Source organism: Cherax quadricarinatus, chromosome 85 (assembly GCF_038502225.1).
Source record: "Cherax quadricarinatus isolate ZL_2023a chromosome 85, ASM3850222v1, whole genome shotgun sequence".
Lineage (NCBI taxonomy): Eukaryota > Metazoa > Arthropoda > Malacostraca > Decapoda > Parastacidae > Cherax > Cherax quadricarinatus.
In genome coordinates this window covers 9,727,136-9,744,691 of record NC_091376.1, presented here as the reverse complement: position 1 = coordinate 9,744,691, position 17,556 = coordinate 9,727,136, and the positions used below count along the sequence as shown (strand labels likewise).

The 17,556-nt window shown below is 39.9% G+C and overlaps 1 protein-coding gene across 3 annotated transcripts in view; it reads left to right on the top strand.

Annotated features, from left to right (window-relative positions):
- Nucleotides 1-17,556, top strand: part of LOC128703154 (A disintegrin and metalloproteinase with thrombospondin motifs 9) — a 1,205,378-nt gene that overhangs the window by 1,014,008 nt on the left and 173,814 nt on the right. For all 3 annotated transcript variants that reach the window (XM_070103358.1, XM_070103357.1, XM_070103356.1), the window contains exons 6-10: nt 2,984-3,222; nt 4,246-4,398; nt 8,305-8,463; nt 9,771-9,921; nt 10,522-10,706. In XM_070103358.1, coding sequence (XP_069959459.1) covers nt 2,984-3,222; nt 4,246-4,398; nt 8,305-8,463; nt 9,771-9,921; nt 10,522-10,706 — 887 coding nt within the window. The remainder of the gene's footprint in view (nt 1-2,983; nt 3,223-4,245; nt 4,399-8,304; nt 8,464-9,770; nt 9,922-10,521; nt 10,707-17,556) is intronic.

Sequence of the window (17,556 nt, the reverse complement as noted above, 5' to 3'; positions counted from 1 at the left end):
TGTAGTAAAATATTAATTACAGAGGGAGCCACTAGAACACCTAGCATGGCTAGGCATTTCGGACAAACTTAGATTAATTCTTAACCCTAAATTATAACAAATTGTGGAGTAAGTTGACTAAATACTAAGTGACAAATACTAGTTTGTGAGTTTAGCAATGTGAATGCTTTTGTTTTGGCACAATACATAGTTTCTATATTGGAGTATCACAGGCAAACTTATGACTAGTTAGGAATCATTATTTTAAGATTAGGATACGTATTTCTGTGCTTATAGTCAGATGGGTGAGTGAGTGAGTGAGTAAGTGTGGACCACCAGGTGGTTTTTATGTAGTTAGTTAATGGGGTGTATCAGGGAGATAAGATGTTTTCTAACAGTAGTTTTGAAGGTGATGAATGTGTCTGCTGTTCTAGAGTTTTCAGGTAGAGTGTTCCAGATTTTAGGGCCTTTGACACACATTGAGTTTTTGTAAAGGTTTAGTTGGACACGGGGAATGTCGTTTGTGTCTGGTGTTATGCCTGTGGGTCCTGTCACAACTATCAAGAAAGCATTTTAGGTCAAGGTTAATATTGGAATTTAAGGTCCTGTATATATATAGATTGCACAGTAGTAAGTGTGGATGTTCTGAACAGGGAGTAAGCTTAGATCTATGAAGAGTGGGGGGGGGGTGTTGCCAGGGATGGGAATTAGTGATTATTCTTATTGCAGCTTTTTGTTGAGTTATTACTGGCTTTAGGTGTATTGCTGCAGTTGATCTCCAAGCACAAATAGCATTGGTGAGGTATGGATAAATGAGTGAATGGTATAGTGTGAGAAGGGCATTTTGCGGCACATAGTGTCGTATCTTGGAGAGGATCCCAACTGTTTTGGATACTTTTTTTGATGTGTGTTGGAAATGGGTGCTGAAATTCAGGTTGTTGTCGAGGTATAGGCCTAGGAATTTGCCCTCATTATGTCTGGCAAATAGAGTGTTGTCGATCTTAATGTTAAGTTGCGCAGCACCTGCTCTGTTACCAAACATAATATAGTAGGTTTTGTCAGTATTAAGTTTAAGTTTATTGGCTGTCATCCAAGTTGATATTTTGAGCAGCTCCTCATTAACAATGGTGTTGAGGGTGGCAAGATTAGGGTGAGAGATGACATAAGTCGTGTCGTCAGCAGAGAGAATGGGTTTCAGGTGTTGGGATACGTTTGGAAGATCATTGATGTAAATGAGGAAGAGCAGGGGTCCAAGGACACTTCCCTGCGGAACTCCAGTATCAAGTGGCCGTGTTGATGATGCTGTGTCTTTAATGGTGACATACTGATACCTATTAGTAAGGTAGGATTCGAAATATGCAAGCGCATGGCCTCTTATACCATAATGGTCAAGTTTGTGGAGTAGGATGCCGTGGTCTACTGTGTCAAAAGCTTTTCTTAGGTCAATAAAAATTCCTAGTGGATATTCCTTATTTTCCAATTCTGTGTAAAGCAGATCTAGCATTTTTACAATTGCATCATTAGTGCTTTTATTTTTCCTGACTCCAAATTGGCAGGGGTTGAGTATGTTTTGTGCCATTATAAATGAATACAGTCTCCTGTGCACGAGTTTCGAAGATTTTGGATAGCAATGGTAAGTTTGATATTGGCCTATAGTTGTTTACATCTGTAGGGTCACCATCTTTATGTATTGGTGTAACCCTTGCTGTCTTGAGTAGTGTCGGGAAGGTGCTAGTTTCTAGTGACTTGTTAAAAAGTATTGAAATAGCATGCGAAAAGACATGGGCCACTCGCTTGTACAATAATGGTGGGACATGAGACAGGTTCCCTGAGTTATTTTTAAGTGACTTTATAATCTCGGTGACTTTGGTGGGCTCAGTTGGAACAAGATAGAAGGAATTTGGGAAATTCCCATCTAGAAAGTCCCCGGCATGGGCGTTGGTACGTGGGATTTTACTGGCAAGATTAGATCCTATGGTTGAGAAGAAGTCGTTTATCTTGTTAGCTGTTTCAGTGGGATGCAGTGGTGTTTCATTAGGTTTAGTTAGGACAATATTCTTGTTTTTTTTCAGTTTGTGGGTGCCCAGAATCTGAGAGAGTGTTTTCCAGGTCTTTTTATATCTCCTCTTGTGTCAGTGAATCTGCTGGAGTAGTACAGTTGTTTGGCTTTCTTTATTACTTTGGCGAGAACTGATGAATAGTGTTTAAGAATATCTTTATGTATTAAGCCCTGTCTATATTGCTTTTCATATTGGTGTTTCTTATCAATGGATTTCAGAATGCTGCTGGTTAGCCATGGGCAACCGAGCCGTTTATTTGTGATCTGTTTCGTTTTTATAGGACAATGTTTGTTGTATAGTCTAAGTAATTTGTTAAGAAAAATGTCTGTCCAATCGTCAATACCATTGGCCTTGGATAATTCTGTAGGCAAGTCAGCAGTCTCTAGGTCTGCTATGCACTTCCTTATTGAGGCCTCGTCATGGAGTCTAAATGAAACTTTGTTGTATTCCAGTGGTGGTTTACTAATGTTAAGAGGAAGGTAGGGTAGTGGTCTGTAGTGCTGTCTGTGATTATCCCTGATTTAAGGGGGGCTAGTATATTTGTCCATATGTGGTCTATTATGGTTGCACTTGTCTCAGTCAGCCTGGTTGGTTTAGTTATTGTTGGTATGAGAAGTGTGTTGTTCATATTGTTGATGAAATCAGTTACAGGCTGATCATCTAGTAGGCCAAGGTTGATATTGAAGTCTCCAGCTAAGAGAAGGTGGTGCTTGTTCATTTGTCTGTTAGTTATTAGTGCCTTTAATTTCTCACTGAAATTTGGGATGTTTGTGTGGGGTATCAGGTAAATGTCACCGATTGTTATAGGTTTTTACAGTAAAATTAGCAAAAATGTATTCCCCATATTCATCACTAAAGCAAGGGTTTACAGGAGTACATTTGGTCCATTGGGTTTATGGTGAATTGTTCCAGCCAGGGCATTGGGATTTTTTTTATCCTCCAAGGTGGCGTTGATATTCCGTGACGCGAGCATCGGGAACCGCATCGACATTTCGGTGGTTGAGGTGGTACGTCAGGACCGACAGCAGTTCTTCACCCGGAGAGAACAAGAGAACAGTGCTGAGGTGCCGGGAAAGTCTGCCGAAGAGATGTTGAAAATGTTCTGTAAGTGGCAACATAAGGGTCTGAAGCGCAACTCCTCACAACAAAGTAGACGCTACGACACGGCTCTTCTCCTTACCAGGTGAGAACATCTCTCTCTCTCTCTCTCTAAATAAATAAATAAAACACATGTGCAACAGTTAGGTATCTTTATTATGATACATTTCGCCTACACAATTGGCTTCTTCAGTCGAATGCAGAGGTGCTAGCAGAAGCAGTAGGGATGTAAAGACGATGTAATCAGTTCGTCACCCTTGAAGACGTTGTTCTGAGGTGGTTCGTCCCTCAGTCTGGAAAAGAGTTCTACTCCATAGCCGGGAACATCTTTACATCTCCACTGCTTCTACTGCCTCTGTCTTAGACTGAAGCCTACTGTGTAGGCGAAACGTTTCCAGAATAAAGATACCCAAATGTTGCAAAAGTGTCTCATTTATCCATCGGGAGGCCTGGTCATGGACCGGGCCGCGGGGGCGTTGATCCCCGGAATAACCTCCAGGTATGTCGGTTTTGTAAACCATTTATTCTCAACTTGCCTGGGGTATACCTGGAGAGTGTTTCGGAGGTCATCGCCCCCGTGGCCCGGTCTATGGCCAGGTCTTGTGGTATATGTAATAAAAAACTCAAGTTAACATAATATTCACTATCTCTCTAGTCTTGCTGCAGCCTGACACAGGGTCAGGCTTGTTTGGTGTTTGACTCGTCTGTTATTACTATTATTTATATTAGCATATTTGTGTTACTAGCAGTAAGTGCCTAATTTCATTCTGTAGACATTGTTGACATGTAGAGGTCGCGCTGGGTACTTATTGAGGTTAAGTACCTAAGCCTTACACGGTTGGGTTTATTGGTTGTGAACTAATTAATAAAAGCCTAGGCAATAAACAGTGCTTTTATAAAGCAGACATGCATCTCCATATAATATAAAACACGTACATTCTACTGACTGAATGTACAGAAGCTACAGAATCGAGTGACCGACTGGGCCCGGGGGCACTGACCCCCCTGAAACACCCATTTACAGCTTCATAGAAGAAACCAGATTTAATAATTGAGAAATGAGAGGCAGGTTGTGTGCATAACAGTCTGAAATGTTGATCTTCTGCAGGGAGAATATCTGTCGTAACCCCAGGACGAAGAGCTGCGACACGCTGGGTCTGGCAGAGCTGGGTACCATGTGTTCCCGCCACTCGTCCTGCGCCATCGTGCAGGACAACGGTCTCTCAGCGGCCTTCACTATCGCCCATGAACTAGGCCATCTGTTAGTAGTTACCATCTAAAACTTCCTAACTCGAGACAGTCCTTAACACCAACACCTGTCAGCACTCTTCGCCTGTCCTTCCTACACCGATGTGTCTTTCTAGCACACCTAGGTGTTTTCTAATAAACCTAGGTGTCTTTCCACTTCATATAGGTACTTTCTACACCTAGGCGTCTTTCTGCTTCGTCTAGGTGTATTCCTAATTAATCTAGGTGTCTCTACCCCTAGGTGTCTTACACTTCACCTAGGTATCTTATACAACACCTAGGTGCCTTTTGTACTATAAAGTATCTCATACAACACCTAGGTGTGTGTACTTCACCTACATAACTTTCTACTGCACCTGCGTGTCTTCCTGCTACACCTATCAGCATTACCCATTTTTCACTACACCCAGGTACAGCACTTATTTTCCACTGCATCTAGGTGCAGTAGTTCCCAGTGCACCTAAGTACACTACTCATTTCGCACTACACCTAAGTACAGTACCTATTTCCCGCTACACTTAGGTCACCTAGATACAGTACCTATTTCCTGCTACACCTAGGTACAGTACCTATTTCATCCTGGACCTGGGACCAAGAGAGCATGTAGGCCAGGATGAATTACAGCAGTTGGATATGCTGAATGTTGAAGACAGAGTAAAACAACTGAAGTTAAATCATGTTTATAAAATTGCTCACAAACAGTGTCCAGAATATCTTGCTGTCAATTTTGTCAAGGTTGGGAACCAAAGCAATCATAGTACTAGGGGGAGAGAGCACAACTTTGTAGTACCCACAGTCAGTGGCCAGGCTTCAAACACCTTTTATTGTACAGCAATAAAGGAATGGAACAGACTGCCCGTACATGTCAAAGCCAGTCATAGCATGAACCAGTTCAAGAAGAGTGCCAAAAGTGTCTGATGAATGTAGCTACAGAAAGGGAGGGGAATTATTTTTATTTTTTTAGCTAACACAAATGTAAATATAAATAACTCATTTTACCTTATTCCTAGTAAATTTCCTTCATAGTATAATAATAAGATATTATCTTCTTTATAGTATAATAATAAGGTATTAAAAGGACCTCAATGGAAATAAGTCACTTTGACTTTTTTGGGTTATCCCAGGTTCTCTACACATATACTGCTATGTATGATAATTTATGTAACTGTATTTGTGTATACCTGAATAAACTTACACCAAGGTCACCTAGGTACAGTACCTATTTCCTGCTACACCAAGGTCACCGAGGTACAGTACCTATTTCCTGCTACACATAGGTACAGTACCTATTTCCTGCTACACCAAGGTCACCTAGGTACAGTACCTATTTCCTGTTACACCTAGGTACAGTACCTATTTCCTGCTACACCTAGGTACAGTACCTATTTCCTGCTACACCAAGGTCACCTAGGTACAGTACCTATTTCCTGTTACACCTAGGTACAGTATCTATTTCCTGCTACACCTAGGTACAGTACCTATTTCCTGCTACACCTAGGTACAGTACCTGTTTCCTGCTAGGTGAAAAGGTACATGTTAGGAACCTTGTCCACGAAACAGTCCCTATTTTTATTGTCGAATTAATTGTTAAGGTAAAGAAATCAATTCTATGTGCTGGATATACCTCGTATATTTTCAAATATGCTTATGTATATATATATATATATATATATATATATATATATATATATATATATATATATATATATATATATATATATATATATATATATATATATTATATATATATATATATATATATATATATATATATATATATATATATATATATATATATATATATATATATATAGATATATATATATATATATATATATATATATATATATATATATATATATATATATATGTATATACCAGGTTACACTTTTTTAATATTTTTTATTCACGGGGAAGCACTAAAGCCTTAGGGGCTATTCGGTAGCTTGGGAGTGGGAGATAATGAGGTCTGATCCGAGGAAAGGGGATGGTAGCGCCAGTTTCTTGAGTCAGCGACAACCTGTTGATTGTAGGTCTCTATGCAATGTTTCGCCCATTAGTGGCGTATTTATGATGGGTGAAACGTTGTGCCTTATTATTTCATTCAGGGGGAGCGCTAAGCCCATAAGGATTATACATTCAGGTTTGATTCACACATTAGGACAAACTCTATTGAAAGGGTCACACCCTCCTAGTAAAGCCTATCTTGTTAAATAACATTTGTTGGGATTTTTAACCCCGGAGGGTTAGCCACCCAGGATAACCTGGGGGAGGCTTAGCCACCCTGGATACCCTGGGGTAGGGTTAGCCACCCAGGATACCCTGGGGGAGGGTTAGCCACCCAGGATACCCTGGGGGAAGGTTGGCCACCTGCCCGAAATACCCCAACATGATAGTGGCTTTCTTTGCTCTAATCATATTATATGTAAACACACATTGTAACCCTAGCAAAGAAAGAAATATTTTATTTTTATTTATTTAGGATAACCCGGGGAGGGTAATAGTAATTACCAATAATTACCCCGCCTACAAATGACCACATCTACAACTGCTGCATCTCACCATTTTCGCTGACTCCAGTATAAACGTCTCCATCCTCATATGTATATGTTAGATTGTTAAAGCCTGCTGTGAAGGCAAAAGGTTTCTCAACAGTCAACAAAGATACCCAGGTGTTGTACATGTTTAGTATGTAAGTTTATTCAGGTGTACACAAATACAGTTACATAGATTATATTATTGTCATACATAGCAGCATATGTGTAGATAACCTGGGATAACCCAAAAAAGTCGTCAAGTTGTCAACTCTTCTAGCAAAGGAAACTTTTAAACAAAATCTTTCTATACAATAAATATTTTTGTATTTTTTTTTTTTGTCTGAAGTAACTTTGCCCTGCTATTTGCCCAAGTCTCGGCGTGTTTCATTTGTTCGTACACTTTATTAAGCACATTTTTATTTAACCTTAAAATAACTTGGATACAATTAATACATGAGGATCTAGTCTCAGACTCATGGACTGTCACTGTTCACCTATAGGTTATTAATTTCTTCAGAAACGCACCCTCTTTTCTACAGGAAAAGTCTGGCTGTAAGAATAGGGTTTGTGTCTCCCCATAAGCAGACTGATAATTATCCACCCAGGGTAACCCAGGGAAGGGAGGGTTAGCCACCTAGGATAACCTGAGGAAATCAGTGTGTCATTGAGGACTGTTTGTCTTATATTCATATCTTGTCCCCCAGGATGCTACCCACAACTTTCCACTAATACCCAGGTACCTACTTATTGCTAGGTGAACAGGGACAGCAGATGTTAGGAAACATGCCCAATGTTTCCATCCTTGACGGGATCGAACCACGGACACTCAGTATGCGAGGCGAGAGCGATGTTAACCGGGCCACGGGACACCGTTCAGGTTAAACATGTGGGAAAAACACTCATACAGTTCAGGACATGAACTGTACACAAGTGTCTTCTTCCAGATCTTGTCGGTATCGCCGTAATGTTGTCTCGTAGCTGGGTTGGTAGCGCACTCACCTCTCACACTGAGGTCCATGGTTCAGTCCCTGGTATGGGTGGAAACATTAGGATGTGTTTCCTTCAGACACCTGCTGTCCCTGTTCACCTAGCAGTAAACAGGTACCTGGGTGTTAGTCAACTGGTGTGGGTCGCATCCTGGGGACAAAATTAACGTGAGTTGCAGGAAATGCTCTGCATAACCAGGGGCTTTCTATATGGTATGTCACTGATGTCAGCTATGGTCTGTTTAAGTTGTATCATTTAATTGTAGAAGATGATTCTTCTTATTATTATTATAGTGTATAGTATGTCATTGATGTCAGCTAGGGTCTGTATAAGTTGTATCATTTACTTGTAGAAGTAAAGATTATGATTATTATTATTATTATATCATTGTTCAGGTTGAACATGCCCCACGACAACGACGACAAGTGCAGCCTGCTAGACAGCAGTGAGGATGGTAACCAGGGCATGAATGTAATGAGTCGTATGCTAGACCACAACACACTGCCCTGGGAGTGGTCCAACTGCTCCAGACACTTCCTTACAGAGTTTCTGCAGTGAGTATGTCTGCCTTACCTGGAGGGTGTTCTGAGGATCATACCGGGTGCAGGGAGCCTCTGGTTACTTGTATGACCAAGACCCTCGTCAGGAAGCACTTGTCCTGTTTCCTGACAAATCTTACGTAAGCTAAGATTACCTTTATGTTGGTTCTAGTATGTACTTAGTTGTAGCTGCATGGTTTAACTCTCATCTTCCAGTTCTGCCCCTCTGATGTATGCTTATGGTTATAATCATAACCAAAATTTTTGCAGCGGTGGAGGGGTAAGCCAGTGGAAGTACAGTGCCTGCATTCTGAAGGAGGGGCGAAGATGTGTTACAGTTTTTGTACTGTAGTGTAGGCATGCATCTGGCAAGACAGTGATGGAATGAGTGATGATGAAAGTGTTTCCTCTTTTTCGGGTCTGCCTACCTCTGAGGGAAACGGCCGATGTGTTAAAAAAAAATACTTCCATTCATATAACAACATTACGTAGGATAAATTAAAAGAATGTACAGTGGTACCTTGAGTTACGAACTTAATTCGTTCCAGAAGGCTGTTCGAGTGCCGATACCTAACGAATTTGTTCCCATGAGGAGTAATGTAAATTACATTAGTCCGTTTCAGACCCCCAAAAATACACTTAAATAAGCACTTACAAAAATACACTTACATAATTGTTCGAGTTGGGAGCAGTTCGAAACTCCAGGTACCACTGTATTTTTAATTATTATTGAAATGTATAAGTGCATGAATTAATATGCCTTTAAAACAAACTTGATCAGAACTTGCTAATGTCCAAAACCTAGAAAATGTTTGACAGAAACCTTGCAAAATCACTAAGAATTCTTCATCAGTGCCGTGAGAAATAATAGGAAAAAATATATAAGGATCACACTTACCTTAGGTCGACGCTTCTGTTTAAGCTAAGGGTTATTCTTATATTTTTCATGTTATTTTACTCTAAAGCACTGAAGAAGTAGCAGTAGCAGTAGTGGTAGCATTAATAGTAGTAATAGTACTGTATTCAAGGGTGAATTTCTGAACATGTATGGCTATACAGCACCTAAAGTGGTAGTGATGGTAGCAGTAGTTGTAGTAGCACCATACTAATTCTATTCCATCACTATTTACAAATATGGATTCTAAAATTATGATTCAAGACAGGAAGAGGAGGATTTTCAGATTCGTCTATACCCCATCGTGAGATTTAAATATATTGTCCATCGCATATGAAACATTACTCTAGTTTTGACTTCACTAAACTGCTTTGTACCCAGGATGTTTATTTCCATCCCAGTAGCTCCCTCGCTGCCTCTCCAACAGGGGTGGTCATGGCAGGTGTCTTGAGGACGAGCCTTGGACTAACAAGTTAATCGAAGGGACCACTGAATTCACACTAGCTGGGGAACTCTTCAATGCTAGCAAGCAATGTCAGTATGTCTTTGGCATGACCTCTCGCATCTGTCCCTATATGGTTAGTGTCATTCTCTTGTTTATTGTGATTTTAAGTACAGTAACACTAATTGGAGTGGCCTTTGCAATTATAGTGTGTAATGTCACCCATGGGTGATATTACACACTATACTAGTAATGTACTTGGAAAAATGTCACCCATGGGTGACTTTTTTTTTCAAGTACATATGTCACTTGGAAAATGCCATCCACGAGTGGGATTTTTAAAGTACTGTACATCACTTATAAAATCCACCATTGGGGGAAAACTTTGCACTAACAACATCACTGCAACTAGCTTTTTTTTAAACCACTTCTTGGTATCCTTCCTGTTTTCAAAATATTTATTATTATATTAACACCCTTAAACTGTCCAAACGTAGATCTGCGTTTTTTCAACGTTTGAAAGTATTTAAAAAAAAATAGTTCTTCTTTTTGTTTTTTTTACATTTGAAAACGTGTAAAAAACTTTGATCTACGTTTTTTTTTTTTGTTATATTTGAAAATATGTAAAAAATGTAGATTTACTTTTGGAGCACTACACATGTGAACATAGATCTGTTTGGACAGTTTAAGGGTTAATGGGAAGTATAAAATATTATATTTTTTTGTTGTGTTTCAGCCAACTTGTAAGCGGTTGTGGTGTACTACCTCCCTAGATGAGAAGGAAGGCTGCCGGACACAACACATGCCCTGGGCAGACGGCACTACGTGTAGCACAGGTAGCTGGTGTCTGAGGGGAAAGTGTGTTCCCAAGGATAAGATGGCCATGCAGAAAGTGCATGGTGACTGGGGTGAATGGCTAGAGTAAGTTTATATTGATATTTGCCATATATTGATTAGTATTATTTGTATATTCAATGAAGGGCTGGTCCCAGTACGTAAATAACCCTCACATAGGAGAATTAAACTTATGACAACATTTTGGTCTGGCTTGGACCATTATCTAATCATAATATTGTGCCTTATTATTTTCTGGCTAGTCCCAAATCTATACACTATCATAACATACAGGAGTGAGACATATGAGAGGAAGTGTAAAATAGGAGCGAAAAAAAATAGGACAACCTTGGGCTCAGTAAGAGAACACTGTATCAACATCCATGAGAATGAACTTTTCAGCAGCAAATAGAAATATTGCAAGAATCAGGGCAGAGGTCCTCAAGACAACAGTGGATCACTACCTTCATGGTGTGCCATATGAACCAGGCTGTGATGGATATGTAGGTCACTGGTCCACCAACAGTGACAGCCTGGTTGACCAGGTAATCAAGAAGGAGACCTGGCCCTTAGCCAGGCAGCAGAGTAGGAAAACTCTCGAAACAGGTCACAGGTAAATCACAGGAAATTGCTAAAGCTTTAAGAGTCATAAACCACCAGAGAAACAGGAGGTGATCAGATTAATTATTATGTTCATAGGGAAGTACTAAACCCATTAAGCTCATGCAACACCTGGAGAATGGAAGATAAACGGGTTTGATCCAAGGAAGAAACTAGCTTCAATTTCTGATATCAAGAACCTTTTACTAAAACGAACAATAAAGTCACAATACCTTGACTGGAACAATACACAAATAACCTGCAGACACGAGAAACTTACAACAGCGTTTTGGTCCTAGTTGGACCATTAACCAATCACTAACGCACGAAGGTAAGGGAGCCATTATATATATGAAATGAGGGCAGAGATGGGACAAAAAAAAAAAAAAAGAGGAGGAATCAGGGAACCCTTCCGAAGCAACCATTTAAAAATGTTACCCCAGCACTACACTTTTTTTTTTTTTAAATTAGTATAGGAAATTATATTAAATTATGGGGTAACTGCATTAGAATGAGTACAGTCTAAGGTAATAATAATAATAATAATAATAAAAAAGTACCAAATATAATGAGGGAAAAATACAATAGGAAATGTAATGGCATGTAAAATTATTTATTTATTTATTTGAACATGATACAGTGAAGTACAAAGGAATACAGTTATCACAGTGCAACATGCCAAAGCCCCTTGTTTGCAGAGCATTATGGGCAGGCTTAAAATTAACTTAAGATTAACTAAGCAATGATATATTCAGTGGTAAAAACATTATTTATTTTATTTTATTATCACACCGGCCGATTCCCACCAAGGCAGGGTGGCCCGAAAAAGAAAAACTTTCACCATCATTCACTCCATCACTGTCTTGCCAGAAGGGTGCTTTACACTACAGTTTTTAAACTGCAACATTAACACCCCTCCTTCAGAGTGCAGGCACTGTACTTCCCATCTCCAGGACTCAAGTCCGGCCTGCCGGTTTCCCTGAATCCCTTCATAAATGTTACTTTGCTCACACTCCAACAGCACGTCAAGTATTAAAAACCATTTGTCTCCATTCACTCCTATCAAACACGCTCACGCATGCCTGCTGGAAGTCCAAGCCCCTCGCACACAAAACCTCCTTTACCCCCTCCCTCCAACCCTTCCTAGGCCGACCCCTACCCCGCCTTCCTTCCACTACAGACTGATACACTCTTGAAGTCATTCTGTTTCGCTCCATTCTCTCTACATGTCCGAACCACCTCAACAACCCTTCCTCAGCCCTCTGGACAACAGTTTTGGTAATCCCGCACCTCCTCCTAACTTCCAAACTACGAATTCTCTGCATTATATTCACACCACACATTGCCCTCAGACATGACATCTCCACTGCCTCCAGCCTTCTCCTCGCTGCAACATTCATCACCCACGCTTCACACCCATATAAGAGCGTTGGTAAAACTATACTCTCATACATTCCCCTCTTTGCCTCCAAGGACAAAGTTCTTTGTCTCCACAGACTCCTAAGTGCACCACTCACTCTTTTTCCCTCATCAATTCTATGATTCACCTCATCTTTCATAGACCCATCTGCTGACACGTCCACTCCCAAATATCTGAATACGTTCACCTCCTCCATACTCTCTCCCTCCAATCTGATATTCAATCTTTCATCACCTAATCTTTTTGTTATCCTCATAACCTTACTCTTTCCTGTATTCACCTTTAATTTTCTTCTTTTGCACACCCTACCAAATTCATCCACCAATCTCTGCAACTTCTCTTCAGAATCTCCCAAGAGCACAGTGTCATCAGCAAAGAGCAGCTGTGACAACTCCCACTTTGTGTGTGATTCTTTATCTTTTAACTCCACGCCTCTTGCCAAGACCCTCGCATTTACTTCTCTTACAACCCCATCTATAAATATATTAAACAACCACGGTGACATCACACATCCTTGTCTAAGGCCTACTTTTACTGGGAAAAAATTTCCCTCTTTCCTACATACTCTAACTTGAGCCTCACTATCCTCGTAAAAACTCTTCACTGCTTTCAGTAACAATTTAGCACAAATGAGTATTACAAAGACAGGTCATATGGTCATTTACTGTGTTGCTGAGCATTCACTAGAATGGAATACAGTGGACCCCCAGTTAACGATATTTTTTCACTCCAGAAGTATGTTCAGGTGCCAGTACTGACCGAATTTGTTCCCATAAGGAATATTGTGAAGTAGATTAGTCCATTTCAGACCCCCAAACATACACGTACAAACGCACTTACATAAATACACTTACATAATTGGTCGCATTCGGAGGTGATCGTTATGCGGGGGTCCACTGTATTCTGTTAGGTAATGTAATTAAAAAATAAAGTTTGATTGGGTCACAGGTTAGACATTTATGAGATACAGTAATGAGAAACATTTACGAGATACGATTTATGAGATACAATTATTCAGTATTTATTTAGTTGTGGATGAGTAAGTGATTTTTGAGAAGAGACTTGAATTTATAAACAGACAGTGTTTCTTTTATATTCACAGGTAATGAATTCCAGATTTTAGGGCCTTTTATGTGCATTGAGTTTTTGCATAAGTAAGTAAGTTTATTCAGGTATACACAAATACAGTTACATAGAATTATCATACATAGCAGCATATGTGTAGAGAACCTAGGATAACCCAAAAAAGTCAGACAGAGTGACTTATTTCCATTGGGGTCCTTTTACCTTATTATTATAATATAAAGGTTGTAATATTTTCTTATTATTCTACAATGAAGATAACATCTTATTATCATACTAAAAAGACTATCTACTACACCAAGGTCATTAAGACTATCTACAATACGAGGGTCATTACTAGGAATAAGGTAAAATTTACACGTATGTTAGCTAAAAAATAGAAAATCATTCCCCTCCCTTTCTGTAGCTACATTCATCAGACACTTTTGGCACTCTTCTTGAACTGGTTCATGCTATGACTGGCTTTGACATGTGCGGGCAGTGTGTTCCATTCCTTTATTGCTGTACAATAAAAGGTGTTCGAAGCCTGGCCACTGACTGTGGGTACTACAAAGTTGTGCTCTCTCCCCCTAGTACTATGATTGCTTTGGTTCCCAACCTTGACAAAATTGACAGCAAGATATTCTGGACATTGTTTGTGATTAATTTTATGAACATGATTTAGCTTCAGTTGTTTTACTCTGTCTTCAACATTCAGCATATTCAACTGCTGTAATTCATCCTGGCCTACATGTTCTCTTGGTCCCAGCCCCAGGATGAATCTTACGATTTTGTTCTGGGTGATTTGCAGTCTTTCTTTCAGTTTTTTTGTCAAGGCAGAGTACCAAGAAGAGCAAGCGTAATCCATATGGCATTGTATAAGGGCTAGACATAGGGTCCTGTGAGCCTCAGTAGGTAGACACTGTGCTTGTCTGTACAGGAACTTCAGTCTGGCATTCGCTTTCTTTACTACACTGTTCCCTATCAATTCTCCTGACATGCATGGGTCAAAGGGGATTCCCAAATATTTTACTGATGAAACCAAAGTGATGGGCTCCCCATTACATTGAACATTAAAATTATTTACCCTTCTCAGTTTATGTTTCATGCCAAAGAGAATGGCTTCAGTTTTTCCTAGGTGTAATGATAGTTTGTTGTCTACTAACCATTTGCTGCAGGACTCCAGTTCCAGCGTTAAAACATTAGCAATATCTTGTGGGTCTTTACCTGACACTAACAGAGCACTGTCATCTGCATACAATAGGAGTTTGCACTTGACACTGATAGGCATATCATTGACATAACATAAGAATAATAAGGGACCCAGAATACTACCTTGGGGAACTCCACATGTTATCGGCAGGGGTTCTGATTCTGTTTTGTTGATTTTGACTATTTGTCTCCTGTTGCTAAGGTAGGACTTAAACCAGTCTACAGAACCTATACTGATAGCTTGAAGTTTATTACATAATATATTGTGGTTGACAGTATCGAAGGCCTTTTGCAGGTCTAAGGTTACCATACCTATGAGGTTCCCCTTTGACATTTCAGTTCTCAGGTAATCCATCAGATTAATAAGGGAGGTGTCGGTTGAGTAGGATCTTCTAAAGCCCGATTGATAGCTATGGAGAATTTTGTTGTCATTAAGGTACTTAACTACTTGAGAATACACCGCCCTCTCTAGAATTTTAGATATTATACTGAGTATACTAACAGGCCTATAGTTGCTTACATCAGACCTACTATTTTTCTTGAAGATAGGAGTAACTCTGGCCTCCTTGAACCCCTCCGGTACGGTATTAGTGGTGATTAATAGATTTATTATGTGAGCAATAGGGATTGACAGTTCAGAAGCACCATCTTTTAGGAACTTAGTCGGGATGTTATCAGGGCCTGTGCTCTTAGTTGGGTTTAACCTGCTTAGTTCTTTTTGAATAAAGTCATGAGATAACTTACTAGTTGACAACTGTTTGGGGTTACCCCTTTATTGGTATAGTATGTTTGAAACTTATCAAAGTCTGTGTTAAAGGTATTTGATGCAGCTGGTAGTTTACTTACTAGTGTTGATGCAACAGATGTGTAGTATGAATTAAAGCAATTTGCCACCTTAGATGTTTCGTGGCATACCTCATTATCGATAGTGAGTACTATGTTAGACCTATCTACTGGCTTATGGCTATACCCCAACTGTTTTAGTTGTTGCCAGAGCTTTCTGGGGTTATGCTTATACTCTTCAATTTTTGAGCAGTAGTGCTTTGCCTTTGCTCTTTTTATAAGTCTCTGTACTCTGTTCCTCACCCTTTGGAATTCATTTAGTGCTGCAATATCCTGTCTGTTTGCTTTAAATCTTTTTAGCAGCTGGTCTCTGAATTTCATATTATTTAATATCTCAGTATTCATCCAGGGTTCAGTTCTTTGTTTAATCCTAACCTCTTTAACTGGTGCAATATTATCAAGGATGGTAGTGAACGTTGTTTTGAATTTTTCCCAGGCATCGTTTACGTCCGTGCAACTTGTTATCTCTGTCCAGTCACAATTGTGTAGCCTATTTACCAGATGGACACGAGGAACATCAAAGAGTGATCTGTGCCTTGTGTTATGGTCATGTGTTCTGTTGAGGTTGGTAAGGAGACGTTTGAGGGGAGGGTTAATATCAGAGTTAAGTGTTCTATGAATGTAGTAGGTGTAGTAATAAGTATGGATGTTTTGTATGGTGAGTAGGTTTAGAGTTTTGAATATTGGTGGAGTGTGCTGCCTGTAGTAGGAATTTGTTATCGTTCTTACTGCAGCCTTTTGTTGGGTAATTAATGGTCTGAGATGGTTTATTGTTGTTGAGCCCCATGCACAAATTCCATAGGTGAGATAAGGGTAAATAAGTGAGTGATATAGAGCCAGGTTTTTATTCACATAGGCGAAAAAATGAAAATGGAGTGATCATTCCAGGTCTGGCCAGGTTATGTGAATAATTATTTGAGAAAATTATCTGCATGAGGTTTATACAGTATTACCTGATTTATTACATTTTTTTGGGTGAGATAAGTGGGACTTAGTCACAGTAGGTTGTAGGACTGAAACTCCCTCGATGCCCACTTCATCACTCGCAAAAAGCTAGACCTAATATTACATTTATAATTACAATATTAAACACTAATACCATTATTGGTAAATTATGGGTACACAGAATATAAATTGTACTTAAATTATAATGGTTACAAAGCATGGCTTGCTTCTGCAGTGTTTTAAAAATTGAGGTTGGAGAGTTGAAGGAGGAGGTCTTGCTTCTCCAGGAGGAGATTAGGAGGCTGAAGGACCACTTCAATGGGTCTGGGGAGAGAGTGTGAGGTGGCTGGAGTTGTGGGGAATGAGGCTTCAAGTGAGGTGCAGTCTGTCTCTCGCTGTGAGGAGGCTGTAGTTGGGGAGGTAGCAACGGCTACCAGCAGTGAGGTGCAGTCCAGCACCTGCTACAAGTGGCGAGTGGTTCACAGTAATGGAAGGCGCATCAGAGTAAGGAAAGTTAAGAGTGAAGATCTGAAGGTAGGAAATCGCTTCTCTGTTCTTCAGGATGAATGTACTTCAGTGGCCAGTGAAGGTAAGGGTACTACTGCCCCTGCTAATGGAGGTAAGCGCATTCTTGTGGTTGGTGACTCTCAGGTAAGATATATTGACCGTGCTTTTTGTAATAGGAATAAGAAGATGAGAGATAGAGTGTGCTTCCCTGGAGCTGGTGTTGGGGACATTGTCAACAGGCTGGATAATATCATGTCAGGTAATGGGAACAAGCCCATTATCTGTCTCAGTGCTGGTGGAAATGATATTGGGAAGGGTAGGAGAGAAGAGCTGCTAGATAAGTACAGG